Source organism: Anastrepha obliqua, chromosome 2 (genome assembly GCF_027943255.1).
Source record: "Anastrepha obliqua isolate idAnaObli1 chromosome 2, idAnaObli1_1.0, whole genome shotgun sequence".
NCBI lineage: Eukaryota > Metazoa > Arthropoda > Insecta > Diptera > Tephritidae > Anastrepha > Anastrepha obliqua.
In genome coordinates this window covers 96,333,390-96,355,403 of record NC_072893.1, presented here as the reverse complement: position 1 = coordinate 96,355,403, position 22,014 = coordinate 96,333,390, and the positions used below count along the sequence as shown (strand labels likewise).

The window sequence follows — 22,014 nt, the reverse complement described above, 5'->3', positions numbered from 1 at the left end:
GGCCCGACGAGAGGGGGAGGGGGGATCGGGTATTTTTCCCCCGGGCCCGGAGTTTTCAGAGGGGCCCGTACTCGAGAGTAATTGGAATTATATGAATTAGACATAATTTGAAGGGGCCCGCATCTTAAGTTTCCCCCGGGGCCCGAATACTCTCTCCACGGCCCTGCTCGTGTGGGCCGAACCAGGGTAGGCATAAAATACATTGGAGAAAGAATTCGCTGAAATCCACTTAGAAAGCAGAAAATCATGTCCGGGGAAAAGAATATATCGACCACTGAAAGCCTTCCGTCGCTCAACTGGTCATCTTTTGATAACGCACTAGAAGAAAATTAGACTCGACAGATGCAAGTAGCTTCTTCGGTGGCACGCGGTCAACCGCCATAAAAATAGTATTTTCACAGCTGAGAAAATGTTCACTGCTGAAGAAGTTTTCAATAAGAAAAACGACAAAATCTGTGCTAAAACTTCTAAGGACTCAAAAAATGTTGCTTCAGGGTTCAGCGTGACCACCCACCATCCAGTCTCCCTAACGGTTTGGTGGGGAGTGTCATGTAAAGTCGGTACATCTCTTCATTTCTGCGAAAAAGGGATTAAGACCGGGGCAAAAGTGTACGAGAAGGATGTCTAAATAGGCATGGTGAAGCAGTTTTTCATACAAAAAATACAAAAGAATTGAAATAATAATATAATTCTAGTACGGGCGATATCCATTGATGTTGTGAATAATATGTATATTAAAATTTCAAGCAATTCGGTTGAATAGGCCGAAAAAAATCGTTTCGAGATAAATGAGTTTAAGGTTTGAGGTACAGAAGCGCGCGGACCACTCTCTACGGAGTTAATGGGCTGTAGAAGCTATAATATTGGGAATTTTCGCATCAAATTTTCACAGTATATTCCTGAAATATTATGAAAATCGATTTTTTGAAATTTCTAGATCGTCGGATCCTCTTAAGGAGAACGTGTATCTTTAGAAATATGTATAGTCTTAGAAATAAAGTAAAACAAGTGTGTTGCCATTAATTTGTGTGTCTTAATCGACAATTCAGTGATCGAACTCAGAGGCTTATTGTAAGAGATTTAGTGGAATTTGAACGTAAGAAAACTCATAACAATAAAATACTATAAATTGTGTATAAAATACTTCATAAAAATATATTTTAGTAAGTTTCCTATACAGTTTTTTTTAGTTCAAGTCTATTTTTTGAGCAGAGAGTGAGTACTGGAAAAGAGTTTTGTAAGAGTATGATAAAATAAAGTAAGATGGAACCACTCAGAAGCACTTTTAGTATTTTTGACGTTTGCAAACATTTAGTCTCACCCTCTCATTTCCATTTTTGATTTTTGTTTCTGTTTTGTATTTTCATTCAATTAAATTATAAATGAAAAAAATGTTTTTTCAGTATTTAATTTTTTTGAAGTGAAACTTCTTTAGCGGCGGTCTGATATTTGAGCGAGAATGGAGAGTGAATTGGAAAAAATGTAACGTTTAGAGATTTCGTTATGCGAGAGAGAAAAAAAGATACAACGTAGAGAGAAGGAGAAAGAGAACTATACATTTTCTATACCTAAAACATAGGCTTCGTTGTAAGGCAGAGTATACAGATATAGGTATAACATAGAGAGAAAGAGAGGGAGAGCTATACATCATAATGTTACGCGACAGAAAAAAAAGATATAACATATAATATATATAATATATATATAATATATAAAAAAGAGAGAAAGAGAGCTATACATTTTCTATACCTAAAAGACAGGCTTCGTTGTAAGACAGAGTATACAGATATATAACATAGAGAGAAAGAGAAGGAGAGCTATACATCATAATGTTACGCGACAGAGAAAAAAAAAGTTGCTGGTCATGTTGCAGCGCATAATATCAGTAAAACAGCGGTACCAATCGGACGACGCACATCAACTATCCCGCTTAACAACAACAAAACGATTAACGTTACGACCATTCACAAGTCTCAGGGAAGCACGTATTCTGAAGTTGTTTACGAATATGATAAAAAACATTCGCAATCATTAGTTTACGTTGCTTTATCACGAGTCACTTGTGTTGAAGGCTTGTGGATTATAACGAATGGAAATAATTTTAGATTCTACCATGATCGACGAGCATCAGTCAGTATGCCTCATTTACACTCCGGAGACTATCGTTAAATAGACTGGAACCTGTGGATAAACAAATAATCGATTTCATGACTCAGAGAAGAGGGCTATCGGTATATACTCTTAATTGTCAGAGCCTACGAGCACATTCCGCAGATTTAACAGACTCTGTCATCCGCAAATCGAGTATAGTACTTTTGTCCGAAACTTGGTTAAACGATAACGGGGATATTAGTATACCAAATTTCAATTGCGTCATCAAAGATAAGCGACTAAATGTTAGTGCTGGCGATGTGGCAATCTACCAATCAAGATGATATCGTAAATATCGTCACACCAAACATGGAAATGACTGCAAAGCAGTCTCAGTCATATTCATCAACAGTCACACCAGTTGGCGATGTTTGCATTGCAGAATGTCAAACGCTGAATGGAAAAACTATTGTCATAGCCGCTATCTATATCACACCGAACCAAAATCTTGATGACATAATATATTTCATTCACCGCTCACTACTGGTTTACAGCCACGCAGGTGCAAATGTACTTGGAAGAGGCGAAGACAAAATTCCATTGATTCTCGGGGGCGATTTCAACGTAAATTTCGGATCCAATGATGCTTTGCCGTTGATTCAATTTCTTCGAGAAACATTCGGTTTGCATATAAACAATAACCCTAAAGAATGAACAACAAAATCCGGAACTACACTAGATGCAATTTTCACACATTATCTAGAAAATATTGAATCATGTACATATATTTCATATTTCAGTTATCACAAACCAATTATATAGTATCAGTATTACCAATTGAACCACCAACAGATGATAGCTTAATGCATATATAGTTAATAAAATCGAATTTTGGTTACACAAATTTTATACTGTTGTATTTCTTTTGAAATTATCCCTGTCTCCTTCTCTTCCTCTCTCGCTCCTTCTCTCTCTCTCTCTCTCTCTCTCTTATATTCACACTCATTCACACACAGAATTTTCACTTCTACCACGTGTACGATGCTGCACATGATTTTTTTATTTAAACTTTATGTATAGATAATATAATATATGAATATAATTGAAAAGTAGAGCGGAAGTATCGGTTGGTGCTTTTTTTAATTGAAAGCTTCAATAAGCAATGCAGTTGAGAGAATTGCAATGATGTTATCTGACTTACCCACTACTCGTAAGTAAAATACAACATTCAATTTACTTATTTATCCACTTTTCTTAGAGGGCAGGTGAATAAAAAGCAGATGGAGAATGTTAATAAATTGTAATAATTAAAAATAAATATTATTTACTTACTCATGCCATGCTTTTTTAAGCGCTCAAAGTTTGTATGAATTAAAGACGCACAATTACATGTGTTTATGACTTTTTTTACTTTTAGAATAAATAATATTATGAACAAGGAGTACTCATTAAAAAAGGTCTACTTTTCCCGCATTGCTCCATCTTTACCGCAGAAGTTCTGGCGATTACCTTTGCAGTCGACTACGTTTCCAAAGCTAAAGGCAAATACATAATCTGCTCGGACAGTAAGTTTTCCTTTCTTGCTCTTAACAACACTGCATACAATGAACCCTGGGCTATAAAAATTCCATCCGCCCTTTGCAAATGCAGCTCCAAAATTAAAATTATGTGGGTCCCGGGGCATTGCGGAATTGGTGGTAATACCTTCGCGGGCAAAGCAGCCAAGGAAGCTAGCACCTCACCAAGTATTTTTCACACACAACGATTGATGCAAATATCAGCATGCCTAAAAAAAAAACAAAAATAAATAATTGGCGCGTACACTTCTGTTAGGTGTTTGGCCGAGCTCCTCCTCCTATTTGTGGTGTGCGTCTTGGTGTTGTTCCACAAATGGAGGGACCTACAGTTTCAAGCCGACTCCGAACGGCAGATATTTTTTATGAAGAGCTTTTTCATGGCAGAAATACACTCGGAGGTTTGCCATTGCCTGCCGAGGGGCGACCGCTATTAGAAAAATGTTTTTATTAATTTTGCTTTCACCGAGATTCGAACCAACGACCTCTCAGTGAATTCCGAATGGTAATCACGCACCAAATCATTCGGCTACGGCGGCCGCCTACAAGCGCATAAATCCGGAACGAAATAGGCCTGATATCCCATCGAAATGCTCCTCTCAGCAGCTAAAACTTTTCACAAGATGCCGTCTAAGTCATACTAAAATTAGCCACGAACACCTTCTAACTGGGAAAGCAGCCCCCGAGTGTAGTATATGCAACCGCCCACTGTCTATAAATCACAGTTTAGATCATTGCCCTAAGTTTTCCAATAGTAAGAAAAACATATTTGAAAACCAATCACCTTCCGTCGCATTAAGAAAATACTCACCCGATAATGTTAAAAATATTTACAAGTTTATATACCAAAACAATCTACTATATCTTGTATAATACAATGATGACAAAATCTTAATGTTCTCTAAATCTAAGTTGTTATACTCAGTAATGTTAAAATATATTAGATAAACATCAGGCCGATAGTCTTAGTAGCTAGTGCATCTTTTTTGTAATATAGTTATTTATAATTATATTTCATTATTAATAAATAAATAAATAAATATTATTGTATTTGATTGGTATTTGTTTCGATGGCAGCATAGCAGTATCTATATATGTATATTCACCCTTTACTTTTGAAAACTTAAAACCTTAATTGGATTACTTCGTACAAATATGTATATGATACTTAAAACGCTTCACTTTATTTTTATGTAACCCCGAAAATAAGAACCATTCAAATTTTGTTTAAATTTCCAACGCATTAGCATTGGGTTTTAGCTTTTATACTCGTATGTGTGGGTTTAATGTATTAGAAACTCTATGCGATATGCAAATGTATGTATGTAGCTCCTCAGCGCATACTCGTTTGTATCGAAATATTTTAAAACTAAAGTCTCGCAATTCTTATGGCAATGAAAAGCAAACAACATTCAAAGAATATTATTATCGTAACAAGTTGAATGCAATGAAATGAACTTGCAACTGGCGCTGCAAGGCAACTGTCAGCTAGCAATTTGCCAGTAAATGTTTTCGAAGTCACACACCAACGCACACACGCAATTATCAAAGTTGGGAAACTTTCTTGCATGCGTCTATAAGTGCGTAAGTAGGGATGTGTATGTATGTGTGCGTGTTTGTCAAAGGCTTCTATTAGATTATCAGGGCATGCGCTTGAATAGAAAACTCCCAATGTGGCAACAATTTTGAATAGCTGACTCTATTCGCAAATATAACACGTAGAAGCGCATATGTGCATGTGTACATACCACACATTTATATATGTATGTATACGGATATGTGCGTACTTATAAAGTTAAATTTTAAGTTGTATTCATCGTACAATCATTGTGAATGAATGCCATTTCATTTATGGTAATTTTAGTGGCAACCAATTTCCAAAGCAACCACTCCATTGCCGAATTGGTGGAAGTGGCAAGGCCATTAAAGTAAATGCTGCTTTTGCCACTTCTGCTTCTGGTTTTGGCCCCGCTGAGTGTGTGTTGGGTGGTACGACAAAGTAACCGCAAAAAGTTGTAAAGTTATGCCCTTTAATCAGCAGCGAAAGCAGCAACAGTGCGAAGAGGCAGAGAAAAGTCTGCGCTGGTACAGACACGCCAGCATACTTTTATGACGCACTCCCTCCCACACTCATTCGGTCCTCCCACTCACCTAGGAAACGACTTGCTTCCGAAAATGAATGTGAGTTTAAGTATACCATAGCTACTCTTGTGGGCACTCGCCGGTGTCTGTAAGTGTGTCTATGCTTTCTTGGTTATGTTCTCACCGTTATTTGTATTTGTTATTACTGTTATAATGCTTTAGTACCCACATTTTCGCACATTAAAACAGCAAAGTAGCTCAATAATATACATACAAATCCCTTGGTATATACATACATATATTTATTATCCTTATTAAAAGATCATAAACAAAAGCAATGTTAATACTGTGCAGAAAGAAACGATGGGACAGGGAAGTAGTAAGGATTGTTTGGAGAGAATAAAGTAGACAAAGCAACTTTCTATTGTGAAGACAAAATCTGTGCCTCAGCCAATATATTTATTGTAGTTGATACAGCAGTGTAAAAACCCACTTTTGGGAGGTGGATCCTGAGGAGAAACAAACTTTTATTATTAGATAAATATATATTATACCAAACTAATATATTACATATACACTTACGAATGTAATGCATAGGACTTGATTGTCATAAGCATCAAGCGGTATGTTCGCTTTCAGTGGGATATATGCTTCAAGGGTATTGTCAGCCATGCCGACCCCATTCAGATATTTGATTCTTAAAAAACAACCAGTAATTCCGAATGACGTCAGTAATGACAGTTACTCAACGTGAGTTACCCCCAAAGGTCTTCTGAGATCGAGGTCGCTTTGGCTTAACTAAACAAATTTTCTTATTGCGTAACTCTTAACTCACATTGCCGCACTAATATTGAAGTTGTTATGAGACTAGGTGCTTCATCTTTTATTTCCGGCATCTAAATTTCGGCTGCCGTAGCCGAATGGGTTGGTGACTGATTACTATTTGGTAGTGCGTATGTTAGAATCTTCGTGGATGAACATCAAGTAATCGAAAAAGTTTTTTTTCTAATAGCGGTCGTCCCTCGGCAAGCAATGGCAAACTTCCAAGTGTATTTTTGCCATGAAAAACCCTCTGGTACAAACCATTTGCCGTTCGGAGTCGGCTTAAAAAACTGTAGGTCTCTCCATCAAGACGCACGACAGAAATAGATGGAGGAACCCGGCCAAATACCTATCAGAAGTGTTCGCGCCAATTATTTATTTGATTTTATAAATTTCGCCTATCCACCGACCCATAGCTAGGTTTACCATAGACGAAGTTGTCTATGTATGTATGTATGTGTACATTATATGTATGTGGGAACGGGTTAAGCATTAAAAACTTTCGGATAATCACACTGTACGAAAACCAAACCCATTAATAATTTTTTTTAAATATTAAAATTGAAACCATGAGGGGAAAAAAGAAACGACAATTCAAAAGGCGTATGCATTTAAATTACATTAAGGAATTTATAAATTTTATTACATAATTCAAAAGCAGAATTAATAAATACATAAATTTTAAAAGCTGAACAACCCAAGCAGACGAGTACATAAGCGTTCCTCTATTATTTAAACTAAGTGGCACTACATAAATGAGTGGCCAATATACTGTTTCATAAGCTTCATAGGACTCTGAATTGAATTGAACTAAACCGTTTTATAATTAAACTAAACTTTCTGCTTACTATTTACAGTTCACTCTCTAGAGGGCCTTGTAGGAAAAGTTAGTGATTATCCTCAAACAGATGACCAGAGATAAAAACATATATCCCGCATGGCTCACAACTTCCAAAGCCTCAGTTAAATAATTTCTGGATATAACTAAGTAGCCAGTTGGAAGCGGTAAGAGTATACTGCAAGTATACAAGATGAAATCGCTAGGGAAACAACATTATTTGCATGTACTTTTTTTATTGCAATTTGGTGGATTGAATATCTTAACGATTTGTTTTTTTTTTTCTTTATTCCTGGCATCTCTAGATAGCACACAGTAAATCAGCTGCTTCGAGATTACCGCTTGCTGTGACGCTGGTCGCATGTCCACTGCGTATATGACGCATAAAATTAGAGAAAAAAAATAGTTTAATAGCGTTGACTCCGCGACAGGCAATGACAGCCGTCCAAATGCGTTTCTGCTATGAGAAAGCTTCTCACAGTAATTATTTGATGTTCGGACATGGAACGCGACACATATAATTTGAAATAACCGAAAATTTTAGTTTTGCTACTTTAAACTTTATTTTTGTAAATTACCGAGCTTTGCCCGATTGATTCGAAGCATATTCTTTAACTAAACTAAAAATTGGGTTTTCAGCTTCTAACTGCCCGATATTCGCTACTCTTCTTTTCTCTAAATTCGGTTCACAAAATTAAATACAAATAAACAATAATTCCGGCTAATCCAATATCGCTATTTGTCTCACGACAAGTAGTGGCTTGTCATTTTTGCATGAAATGCATGCAATTTTTGTAACACTATTTTTAAACATCTCTAATTTGTTAATAATTATGCCACCAAATAAGATTTTATTCAAATACAATCTTTTGTTCTCGGCAAAAATCGTTTTGTAGAAGTCTTAATGCTTTGACGTGATAACGTCTTATAATTCGATTTAGCCGGCTGCACGCACGAAAAAATGTGTCGTTATCTTGCTCAATCGTCGTTATCTTGCTCATGCGTCGTTACCTTGCTTGAACTGCAAGCGAAAGCGCGGAACGAACGACAAAGAGCACAATCGGCCCCCGCATTCGGCAACGTTCGACATCTGGCTCACTCCTACTTGAGTTAGGATATATATGTATGCATATGTATGTATATGCGCATTTGTATATAAATTCACATACTTGTATTTGCATATGCCTTCTTCCTGTATGCATGGTAATGAACCATTTCTCTGTTGAGAATAGGACGATGATAGGAAAAGTAGGTAATGTGTCTTGAAAAAGGCAAATCGATGATGATGCCTCTTAGTGTTGTTGACTTATTAACGTCTGATGCACAATCGAAATTGAACATATCTTTCATGAATTCGATAAATGTTTCTTTTATCACGATTCCATTCACCTCCTTCTCTATATCCATACAAAATATGTATCAAACAAATAAAATTAAAATTTTGTTTTGAAAATTGCAACCATTACATCAGTATTTTCTTATGACGTTGTCACGTTAAACTATCGTCAGTAAACCGACTTTACAGACAACCTCTTTTTTTAATTTGAGCTACTCGAATTCTTTTGGTTTACTTGTTTCCCACAAAATAAGAAAAAAGAGCAAGAGCAACTAAAGTCAAATCGAGAGGTGCATAGCCGTATTTACTTACTTAAGTTTACGGGAAGGGAGTTTGTGGCGACGACGTAACTCGTGCGGTCACGCCATGCCCTAAGCCATGTTCCACCCGAATTAAGAAATAATAAAATATATTAAAAGTCCTCTATAGTTGCTTACTAAAATCGTGCCGTTTTTCGAAGACCGCGATTATTCCCAATGTTCCTGTTCTAATAATTTTAACTTATTTCCTAAAGGTGTTCTCTGCCGGCAGTCGACAAGTTTTCCAAGTAAATGGGGGTAGAAGGTAAAAGTATATTGCTTCACTGCTGAATCATTCTCAGATTTTAGAATCTCATTAGACCTATGATCAAAAAGTACCGGGAAGGTGATTTTGACTATTTTCTTCGATTGCCAAGTCGTAGTGCACCATAAGTACTTTCCATCAGGCAAGGAAATCAATAAAGAATATTATTTAACAAGATTCCTCAATTCACTTTTTAGATAACGGGAAAAAAATTTCAGCAGCATGTAAATGTGGCACCAAAAAGTCTGCGTTCAGCCTGTTTATTTTAATGATACCGTTCGACTGAATGTTAACAAAGCTTAGTTCAACATTTTATTTATAACTGGAGATAATTAAAGAACATAGAAGGAAAGGGAAAAGAAATAAGCGTTTCTGAAAAGAAAATAATTATAAAAATGTGGAAAGACGGAAAAAGTTTCCGAAATATTGGATAATCTATTGAGAGAACGTATTCCTCTATTCAGCGAGTTGTAACAAATTTTCGGCAAACTGGAATTTTTACATCTAAGCCCGGTCAGGGCGTCCGAAAAAATTATCGACCCGGGAAGAGTGTTCTATAATCAACTTGGCAAAGGTTAACCCCCGCATTACATCCTCAAAATTAGTTGAAAACATAAATCAGACATTTAAAAAAAGTATTTGCGCTGAAACTGCCAGAAAAGTTCTACGTCAAGTTGGATACCATGGTAGAGCCATTTCTCTTGTGAACAGACGTAACCGCATTCAGTTTGCTAATGAGTACATAAATAAGCCTCCCGACTTCTGGAAAAAGTAATATTTTCAGACGAAAGTAAATTTTGTATATTCGGAATAAAAGGCCGTCAAATTGTTTGGCGAAAACCTGAAACTGCTCTTGAAAAGCGAAATCTTGTTGGCACGGTTAAGCACGGAGGTGGCGAGGTTATGATTTGGAGCTGCATGGCGGCAAATGGGGTGAGCCAGTTAGAATTTATTGATTCGACGATGGATAAATGGGGATACTTGAACATACTGAAACGGAGTTTAAAGCAAAGTGCAGAAAATCTCGGCTTATCAAAAACATTTTGGTTTCAACAAGATAACGACCCGAAGCACACAGCCGAGATCGTTAAGCTTTGACTCTTGTACAACGCCCCAAAACAGCTTAAAACACCTCCACAGTCCCCAGATCTTAACCCCATCGAGCATCTGTGGGATCTATTGGAAAAAAGAATTCGTCAGCAACTGATTACTAATAAAGAGGTTTTGCGCAGTGTCATGCAGGCAGAATGGAGGAAGATAACAGCCGAAGAAACAGAGAAACTAGTAAGTTCATTGCCAAATAGGCTGAGTGAAGTCCTGAAGCAACGTGGATATCCAACTAAATATTAGATTTATTTTTGCATATAGCATATCATTGTATTGTATTAGACTTTAAGACTGAACGCAGACTTTATGGTGACTTTATTTACTTGTTACAGCCATTATTCACCGTTATCTAAAAACTTATGTGAGAAATCTTAAAATTTATTTTTGTTTTTGAAACTTAAACAAAACATATAAATATATACAAATTTATAAAAATTATAAAATCAGGTAGTGTGTTTCATTCAACAAAAAGCTATTGTAGGGTGAACGCAGACTTTGTGGGGCATGTGAGTATCCAAATAATTAATGAAATAGTGAAGCAAATGTTTAAGCAGTGAAAATTTAATTAGTAAATAAATTTTGTTTAAGAATGCTTGAGATAAAACACAGAGCTGTATGAGCTTAAAGCGACATAAAAATTATGACATTTGGCTGGTGGTAGCAGAAAAAAAGGGAGGGTCTCCTTTACGTTGGGTCTCATAAGCCACTTGGGTTGTTATTTCCAATAGGCCCTGCTTCGCATAAGACGGACACGACTGTCTCGCAATTTTGACCTCGACCAGATTGGCTTATAAAGGGTGGTTAAGTTTCCATGACCGGTGTTGATTTAGAATAAAATACAATTTTTTTAGGAAATTATTGTAATTTCTCTTTATTATGATAATATTGGTATGACTCAATTATGCATAGAACAATATATTGGCCAAATAGCCGCCGCGGTCTCGGCGGCACACCTCCATCCGATGGTTCAAATTTTCGATGACGCTGAGGCATAATTGAGGTTCTATGCCGTTAATGTGCCGAATTATTTAGCTCATCATTTAGCTCTTGAATTGTTGCTGGCTTATCAACGTACACCTTTTATTTCAAATAACCCCAAAAAAAGAAGTCCAACGGTGTCGTTGACGTTTAGGTGTAGTTCACATTCAACATCGGCCCATGAAATTCAACCACCCTTTATATTATGGTTTCTACGCCAATAAAGTTGAAATAGCATTTTACCTGCGCCATATTTGAGTCCATACCGCTATAGTATTACCACCTTTTCAGTTAAGTAAATTTTTTAAGACAATAGTCAGTGATGTGGAGATTAAATAAATACATTACATCCCTTATCTGTTACATTTTTCAGCGTACGAGTTCTTTTTTATATAACTGAGTTTCTTAGAGTTTGAATATGTCTATGTGGTGTGGGAGGTAAGGAACATACTGTGCAATCAAAAAGTTTTAAGGCGCAAAAATAAAGAAACTCCTTGATGAAGTCTCACACCAAATACAACAAGAGCGTGCGGACACTTGACAACATGGAAAAAGATAGAACACAAACTGGTTGAGCTGAAAAGTTAACTAATAGTGCTTTAGGTCACAGCTACATAGTATTTTTCCCTGCCGGGTAGTTTTACACACCTTTGTTAGAAGCTCGTAGATTTAGTGATATTTATGTGAGCTTTAAAGAAACTTTCAACCAAAACGATTTTTTTTATTTTCTATTGCTTCCAATACAATACACCTGTCTATATGACAATAAATACTTTTTTACAGATATTTGGAAAGTTAATTGATATTGTAGGCTAATTCGCTTCAGGATCATTTAAGAATATGTAATTGATTTTTAAATTATTTACTGTGATAATTAAGATAAGTAAGTAAATATATTTGCATTACAAAAGGTCAGCTCGTGTTTTTCATTTAAGTCCCTTCTTATTGAATTTTTCTTCAGTAGGAAGTTCACTCATCATCGGATTTGTGTGCCTCAGCAGTCTGCTTATGTCCCTTCAGCTCGCGGCTTGTATTGCTACGTTAACTGTGTTGATGTTTAATGGTGCCAGCACTCACCGACGTAAACGCAGGCCCCTGTCAGCTGTTACGATGAAACAAATGAGAGCCCCATGTAAATGAAAAATTACCACCCTTCCGTTCCGTAGTAACGTAGATTTTGCCGTAGGATTTTGGAAATTTCCGTAGAATCGTGTCAGCTAATTGCTCTCTCGCCAAACAGTGTTGCCAAACAGTACATTTCGAAATCATTTAAAAAATAAACTATTTAATTTTTATTAAAATAACTTAAAACCAATTTTGAATAATGTTAATTATAGATAAATTAACTATTTGCATTTGCTGGTTTTTGGCTTTGGTTTATCAAACAATAAAAAATTGTAACTGATAATGCGGATGTGTGTAAAAGTGTATATTATATAACCAAATACAAACACACACAAAGCGATGTATTGTGTAAATATGTAACTAATAGGATGCAATTGCTTTCTACGCGATAAGATTTGGTCAATTTTGTGTTCTGTACGGGCTGCGGTAAGGCACTGCGATACGTTGGTCAGTGTGCGCACCATAAATCGAGGTGAATTTCAACGTTTGGTATATACCATTTGGCATTTGTTATAGTCATAAGTATCTTCGACTAGACTCGTTGCAGTATGTTCCAATTGGATTTAGAAGCTGTGCCCCAAACTTCTACACCATACTTCCATATTGGAGCGATTTTCTTTTGTAGATTAGGATTTTGTTTTGCAGCGAGAACTTTGAATGAGGTCCTAGTAACCAGTCCAGTTGCCGAAAGTCATTTTTAATTTAATTTCGTTTTTTATCTTATGGTCTAGTTTAGTTTAGAGCCAATTGTAATGCCTAAGTATTTAGCTTTTGTATTAGTATGAGCGTCAGAGTACAGAATCTTGCTTTGCTGTCGGACATTTTTTTACAATTGTTCCCGAGATGAGGTCATATCCAGAGGATTTGTTGTTTTGTTATGTCGAAATTAATTGCTTCATCTCTGTTAGTGTAGTTCTTTTGATGGATCTTTACTGCTTGTTGTGTGAGTCAAATCGTAGTTGTTGTTATTATCAAATATATCTTTAAATGTTGAGGTGGAATAGTCGCTTTTTTCGGTAAAAAATACTGTATATCTGTCGTTTGCAGAACCTACTTGAATTCGACGGCGTCAAACATATTTACAATTAATTATATGCCTCGTTGGTTGGACTGAATTGTAGATATTATCCTTAACATCTAATTTTTTAAAAAGATGAAATAAAAGCTACAACTTTATAAGGCCATCGTGGTGTATTTTAAACAAGCTTAACTCTATCACCACTACATTCCAATTTATTTATCAAAATGGTTTCAGCTGCAGAATTTTGTGTATAAAAAGGAAGAAAGAGTATATTATTTTATCGATTTACAGCAGTAACGCGCACGGAAGCCCCACGAAGTCGTTAGGCTTTCAAGTACAGATCATTTGTGCGAGGCTAACAGACTTTTGCAACGCTGAACGTGGAATCAGTATGCATTTGTACATCATCGGGTAACTTTGCTTCCGCCAAATTCTTTTTTAATAATTTCGATGCATGCGAATTGAAAATATTTTGCCTAAATGAGAATTAATTTTTTTTTATATAAAGGGTGTTTTTTTTAGAGGTTAGGTTTTCAAGATGAAATAAAACGTATATAATTTAATGTTATGGCCAAGAATTTAGCTTTATTATAAAGATAAGGGTTTGCCATTATGTTTTAAAAATGATTTCGGGCAAGTGGCCGCCGCGGCTGGCTCGAATAAATTCCAGCCGAGAGGCCCAATTTTCGACCACTTTTGCAGCAATTGGGGCCGTATGTCAGCAATAACGCGCCGAATATTCTCTTCCAAGACGTCAATCGTCTCGGGCTTATCTGCGTAGACAAGCGACTTCACATAGCCCCACAAGAAATAGTCCGGCGGTGTTATATCGCCCTATCTTGGAGGCCACGCCACAGGTCCACGGCACGCTCACCAAAAGTTTCCTTCAATAAATCGATTGTTTCGTTGGCTGTATGGCATGTAGCGCCGTCTTGTTGGAACCAAAGGTCGTCCACATCAACATCGTCCAATTCAGGCACGAAAAAGTCATTAATCATGGCTCTATAGCGCTCTCCATTGACTGTAACATTATGGCCGGCTTCATTTTTAAAGAAATATGGACCAATGATTCCCTCTGCCCATCGAGCACACCAAACAGTGACTTTTTGAGGATGTAACGGCGTCTCAGCAATGGCTTGTGGATTATGTTCACTCCAAATGCGACAATTTTGCTTATTGACATACCCATTCAACCAAAAGTGAGCTTCATCGCTGAACAAAATTTTCTTGTGATGCGTCGCGCGAACCAAACCATTATTTTCGTAATAAATTTGCACGATTTGCAAATGTTGTTCAGGTGTAAGTCTATTCATTATGAAATGGCAAACCAAACTGAGCATAAATCAAGTGACAGCTGTCAAAAAGACCATCTACGAAAAAAGTAGTGCCAACTTGAAAACCTAACCTCTAAAAAAAACACCCTTTACATATAATGTGTTCAATTTAATGGAAAGTCACGTATACTTAGGCGTCATGTAGCACTGGCATACCTATGATTTGAAATTATAAAAACTACTATCAATTTTCACAGGCATGCCGTGGACGCCTTTTGCGTCTTTCATTCTGCATGCTATTGATTTTCTCTCATTTTACGTAGATGTGTGCATGTGGATGTGTATGTGCGCTTTTGCATTGTGGCAAAACATTAAAACTAACACGAGTTGGTATATAATTATTTCTTTTCGGAGGAGTAGTTTGCTGTTTGTTGCAATGGAACACTTTTTCGTTATGGATTTAATTTTTTAGGTAATTATACATTTTTTGTACTTCTCACTACGCTAACTCCAACTCATGCGTTTACTTTCCATGCTAGAAACTAACATATGGCGAAATGCAGGCCGTGTGCATGATATGACAAATAAGCACTGAATCCTTGTTGATTTTTCCACAGTGTCATAAATGACTTTCTCAAACAAGTTTTAAAGTGACTCAGCCTAAACTGAAATGTGGCCTAATTACGACATCATACATGTCAAGCTTAACTTTTCCATATGAATTGCACATACTCTGAATGTTCTTAAATAGTAGCGCAACTTCTCTTAGTGTCAAATATGGCATCTTTAGAATTCTATCTTCTGTGAAATTGGACATCAACTAAAAACAAATTTTAAACATTAAAAAGGGGAGGCGGCATGCATAAATCCCCTTTGTGCAAATACCCTTGAATATACGTGATGGGACCAAAATTGGAGTATAAATCCGATTTTAAACACACTCACATAGTCGTATGTACCCAAACGCCCTCTAACGCGTGTTTGACCTTAAGCTGATCTTCAATTTGACCACGCAAGGACAAACTGATAACGAATTCGGACTCAGCAACTCCAAAAACGTTTGTATTAATTTTTGAAGTGAAACTTCTTTAGCGGCGGTCTGATATTTGAGCGAGAATGGAGAGTGAATTGGAAAAAATGTAACGTTTAGAGATTTCGTTACGAGAGAGAGAAAAAAAGATACAACGTAGAGAGAAGGAGAAAGAGAGCTATACATTTTCTATACCTAAGACATAGGCTTCGTTGTAAGACAGAGTATACAGATATATAACATACAGAGAAAGAAAAGGAGAGCTATACATCATAATGTTACGCGACAGAGAAAAAATCAGAAAAAAATGTTGCTGGTCATGTTGCAGCGCATAATATCAGTAAAACAGCGGTACCAATCGGACGACGCACTTCAACAATCCCGCTTAACAACAACAAAACGATTAACGCTAAACGATCACATTTAATATTAGTTTGTGCTTGTGCGACGACCATTCACAAGTCTCAGGGAACCACGTATTCTGAAGTTGTTTACGAATATGATAAAAAACATTCGCAATCATTAGTTTACGTTGCTTTATCACAAGTCACTTGTATTGAAGTCTTGTGGATTATAACGAACGGAAATGATTTTAGATTCTACCATGGTCGACGAGAAGAGGGCTATCTGTATATACTCTTAATTGTCAGAGCCTGCGAGCACATTCCGCACATTTAACAGACTCTGTCATCCGCAAATCGAGTATAGTACTTTTGTCCGAAATTTGGTTAAACGATAACGAGGATATTAGTATACCAAATTTCCATTACGTCATCAACTATAAGCGACTAAATGTTAGAACTGGCGGTGTGGCAATCTACCACAATCAAGATGATAGCGTAAATATCGTCACACCAAACATGGAAATGACTGCAAGGCAGCCTCAGTCATATTTATCAACAGTCACACCAGTTGGCGATGTTTGCATTGCAGAATGTCAAACGCTGAATGGAAAAACTATTGTCATAGCCGCCATTTATATCTCACCGAACCAAAATCTTGATGACATAATATATATATTTCATTCACCGCTCACTACTGGTTTACAGCCACGCAGGTGCAAATGCACTTGGAAGAGGCGAAGACAAAATTCCATTGATTCTCGGGGGAGATTTCAACGTAAATTTCGGATCCAATGATTCTTTGCCGTTGATTCAATTTCTTCGAGAAACATTCGGTTTGCAGATAAACAATAACCCTAAAGAATCAACAACAAAATCCGGAACTGCACTAGATGCAATTTTCACACGTTATCTAGAAAATATTGAATCACGTACATATAATTATTTCATATTTCAGCTATCACAAACCAATTACATCAGTATTACCAATTGAACCACCAACAAATGATAGCATAATGCATATATAGTTAATAAAATCGAATTTTGGTTAAACAAATTTTATACTGTTGTATTTCTTTTGAAATTATCCCTGTCTCCTTCTCTTCCTCTCTCGCTTTTTCTCTCTCTCTCTCTCTCTTATTCACACTCATTCACACACAGAATTTCCACTTCTACCACGTGTACGATGCTGCACATGAATTTTTTTTTTTTGTTTTTCGGTGAATAGGTTTGTTCATGAAAAAAATTAGTTTTTAAGTTTTTAGGTAGTTAGGGGATGATTTCACCATTTAAATTGGGCTGGAAATTTGCGTACTTGGCGGGATATATTACCGTTGATTGGAACTACATTAAAAAAATGTCTAACTGAAATTGAATAAATAAAATTTTTTTTTAATAAAATTTTCCCGAATTTTTCAATAAGATACCCCTATTTAAGGCTGTGTTTTGACATAATAAAACCAATTTTAAGTTCAGTTGTAAACTCTTTCACTTTATTTAAACATATTCGGAATATAAGCCAATCGCACTCCACCCAATGAATCCAAATTAACTAAATTACCTTCATAGATAAACTACAATAAGAATATTGTAAAAAGTATAAATATGGATATGAAATAGGTAATTGACAAAAATTGTTGTTTTATGTGCACATATAAAATTATGTAGAATGAAACGGAGCTCACTTATATAACCAAAGCCTAAAAGAGCTTATCGATAATAAACATTCATATAAAGCGATGAGAAGCTAATAGTAAACAGATCTTAGGCGGTACATTTTTCAATTTCATCTTTGACATTTTTCAAGTAATGTTTGTTTTCTTCACTTCGTAGAATCGAATGTCATCTGAATGCATGAAACGACATCGCAAAGTCAGTTCAGTTTTGAATTTATTGCTCGCTGCAGAGGCACTAATACATTTGGTAAGGTTGAAGAGTATTTTCCTACTCGGTTTATATGCGCAAATATAGTTATGTAAATGCCTGAGCACAAACACATTTTACCCAGCAAAAGGTGCCAACAATTTCCATGCAACATAAGCACCAAATGTGCGCACTATAGAAAAACATTTGCCGGTATTTTAGAATTCGCACGCAAGCTACTACTTCAATATGTAATATAAGTTTTTACGTATATGTTTTTTGCTAACATATACCAAAATGAACACGTACATACACACACATCACATTCAGTCTTCATTCCAAGTCCGCCCACAAAATTTTGTAGGGGTTGAACGCCAAAAGGAAAATATTTAACAGTATTTAAATGGAGCGGTATTTATACTTAAAACATACAATTAGGGAATATATTTTATTTAGTGATGGTAAATATTCAAATTTTATAAAAAGATAACTAAATTAACTTTTTCAATTAAACTTGTTTAAATATATTGGATGAAAATTCGATTAAATCTGGAAAATGCAAATGTATATTTTGGAGCAAAGACTTTTTAATTGACAAAAAATTCACTGTATTTCCGCTTTTTGCTCGGGCAAATGAATTAAGTAATTAGAGTGCATACTGAATTTTTAAATATTATACTAAGAGAAAATCAATTAATAAACATAAATTCAAACTTTCAAACAAAAAGCGCATCTGTTTCTTAATTCGTTTGAAATTCTTTAAACTTATTCAAAGGCGTCGCATAATCTGACATCTACTAATCCAGAAAAATGTTGACATAATTATTGCTCAAGAAAGCATTTTTCAAAGTTTTCTTTCAATTTTTGGTTTTATTTGAATTAATATCCGGGCTTGCGGCAGATATATCCAAAACTTTACTGCAAAAAGAACCCACATTCTGTTCATACGAGCTTTATGTTTTGCATCGTTGCCATGATAGAATTTAAGCCGGGGATTGTTGTCAACTATGAAGCCAAATTTTGTTGCACTATTAGTCAAATTATATATATATATATATATATTTGTCAAGTATATATATATATATATATACATATATATAATTGACGCGTACACCCTTCTTGGGTGTTTGGCCGAGTTCCTCCTCCTATTTGTGGTGTTGTTCCACAAATGGAGGGACCTACAGTTTTAAGCCGACTCCGAACGGCAGATATTTTTATGAGAAGCTTTTTCATGGCAGAAATACACTCGGAGGTTTGCTATTGCCTGCCGAGGGGAGACCGCTATTAGAAAAATGTTTTTCTTAATTTTGGTGTTTCACCGAGATTCGAACCAACGTTCTCTCTCTGAATTCCAAATGGTAGTCACGTACCAACCCATTCGGCTACGGCGGCCGCCAAGTGGTATTGTAAAATATTCAAATATTATCGTGCATCCATCTTATCTTCTATAAACACCAAATCACTCGTTCCCTTGCTGGATGTGCACCCCCACACTATGAAAGAAAGTTTGCCAAATTTCACTGTCGGTATAATATTCCGCATTTCCAGTGCATTTAGTGATAAAACACAAACCAGAATTCCTTATGAATAGAAAAAATTAAAGTAATTTTTAATAAATTTATTGCAAAAGAAACTTCGTACTGCAAAAATTTAATAGCTAAATTGTTGTAGTTAAATTCTGATGTGAATTCAGAAATGCCGAGTGTTTGCACGTTAGAGTTGAGCAAGGCGGTCGCTGAGAAGATTATTTACAAGCAATCGAAAGAAATGGGAAAAATATTGTGTTTAAATAACCTTTAAAATCGAGAATCTCGAAAACGATTAAATTTTGGGCATCATCAATTAATCGGAATCAAACCTATATAATAATGTCCTCAAGTAACTACGGCGAATTTCTCGTTTATCCTGTATTTTGAAAATTTATTTATTTACTTATTTCACTAGTTAACTCAGTAAGAAGATCCTTCAAAGCTATCCTTTAATGAAGTTTCAATGAAGTATAGCTATTTACTTCCATTCTTTGTGACAATTACAGTTTTTGTACAAATATTTTGACAAGCTTCTGTACCGAGAGAAATAAAATTCAACTGAACAGCGCTCACCCTGACTTTTTGTGTGACATACTCATTTGCTTGGTCAGAGTGCAAAAGGTTGAGAAAAGTACACCCAATACTATAAATATTCTAAAAAAACGACATACAAACATAACAGCTCTGGCGCCATCAATGCTTAAAAACGGCAATCAGCATGGCAACGTTTTAAAAAGTTGTTTACCTCACTAAAATAAACGGAAAATTAAACCACTTTGTGCTGTTAATGTTGCCTAGAAAAGCTACGTTCGTTAGTACATTTTCAGAAATGAAGCATATTAGCCAACTGGAAAAATTTGAATATCTGCCCGTAGATCCAAATGAGCTGAAGAAAGCTCTCTTGTATACCGTTTTTACCGAGGCATCTACGAAGTTGCGCATCTACCAACGCAGCAAAATGATAAATGCAACTCGATTCGTACCCGCATCTACTAGCAGCGCAATTAAGGGCCACCAGAGCTCACGTCGCAGCTCTACGAAAATACCAAACCAAATGGCGGATGATGCCGAAGATGTGGTCAATGAAAAAATCCTAAATGAAATAAGATTGGATCAGGAGTTGACTTTGTTGCGTAGAATTTATGCTGAAGCACTCTCCGCACTTGACTCCTCCGACAATGATAGTGTTGCTACAGAATGGAATGAAGAACCACGCAAACCGTACGCCCAGCTGTTTGCTGCTATTGAAGCACAGCGGGCAGACAAGAATGAAGTAGAACAAGCGCTAATCACACTCCGTACCAACCAAACAACACTCAAAAAGCTAAAATCACAGCTTGCTGAAGAACGTCAAGCAGCCGAAGTTAAAATGGCCGAACAGAATGAATCTATTGCTACTCTACGTCATAATCTACGTAATGTGCGTCTACTTAACGAACTTGAGCTACGTCTGGTGCAGCGCTGGGAGGAGAATCGCTACACACAGGCGAGTATAGTGGGGGCGAATGAGGAACGTACATTGCAGCAACAAATCGATGAGCTACGCCAACGTATGGCTGGGGAAGAGCTCATCATTGCCGAAGTGGATAAATTCAGAGTGAAACAATTTGCTGAGTTGAATGCCAGCATCGCAGCTTGGCAAAAAAAATACGCACGTGTGATGGAGATTAAATGTGCTGAGACACAGGCAAAAGAGCGGCAAATGCAGCGGTTGCAAAAATCGCTGGAACGCCATCGGGAAACTTATGCAGAGCGACAGCAATTCGTGCGCGATTACTTGGTTGAAAAGGATGTGGAGCGGCAGCTGTACGAGCAGCAAATTTATCGTGTGGAATGTGCGGTGCGAATACAGGCGTGGTGGCGTGGCCTAATGGTGCGTCGCGGACTGGGTCCTTTTAAGAAAAAAGTGAAGAAGGGCAAGAAGGGAAAGGGCAAGCCCAAGTAATTCATTCGTTTAGTTCAGAAACAAGAAATTCGCTAAGGCTTGCTGAACTCTAAACGAAATGTGTGTTGCTCGATTAATTCAATTCTTATTTTCGTTGGTAATTCGTGATTTGTAATTTTACGTTTTTATGAACGATATTATGTGGTCGACTGCGCTAAACTAGTTGAGTCAAAATAACTCGCCTAGAGTTTATTAAATAATAAAATTTAATTGCACAGCATACATTCTTGTATTATTCTTCATTGCTTATTATATGAAAAAAGAAATAAGTTAAACACTCAATATGAAGTTAAACCTTTTTAACGCGTCGTCTGTTGGGTTACTGTTGACCAATACGTACGTACTGCCGTATTTTTTAGAACTTAGTACTAAATAATATCAGTAATTCCTAACCTATTGATTCTTAATATTTTCTTTTATAAGATAAATCAATAAAACTAATAACACATAGTAAATATAATACTTTGGACAAAAAGGGTGTACGTGTCAATAAT

At 36.2% G+C, this 22,014-nt stretch overlaps 1 protein-coding gene across 1 annotated transcript; it reads left to right on the top strand.

Annotated features, from left to right (window-relative positions):
- Positions 1-20,404: 20,404 nt before the first annotated feature.
- LOC129236816 (dynein regulatory complex protein 9) lies at positions 20,405-21,520 on the top strand. The gene has a single exon (XM_054871061.1). It carries the CDS (start codon positions 20,405-20,407, stop codon positions 21,518-21,520), a length of 1,116 nt encoding a protein of 371 aa, XP_054727036.1.
- Positions 21,521-22,014: the final 494 nt, after the last annotated feature.

Excerpts from the sequence above, each read along its gene's own strand:
- LOC129236816 (XM_054871061.1), top strand. The coding sequence starts at position 20,405 with ATGAAGCATATTAGCCAACTGGAAAAATTTGAATATCTGCCCGTAGAT.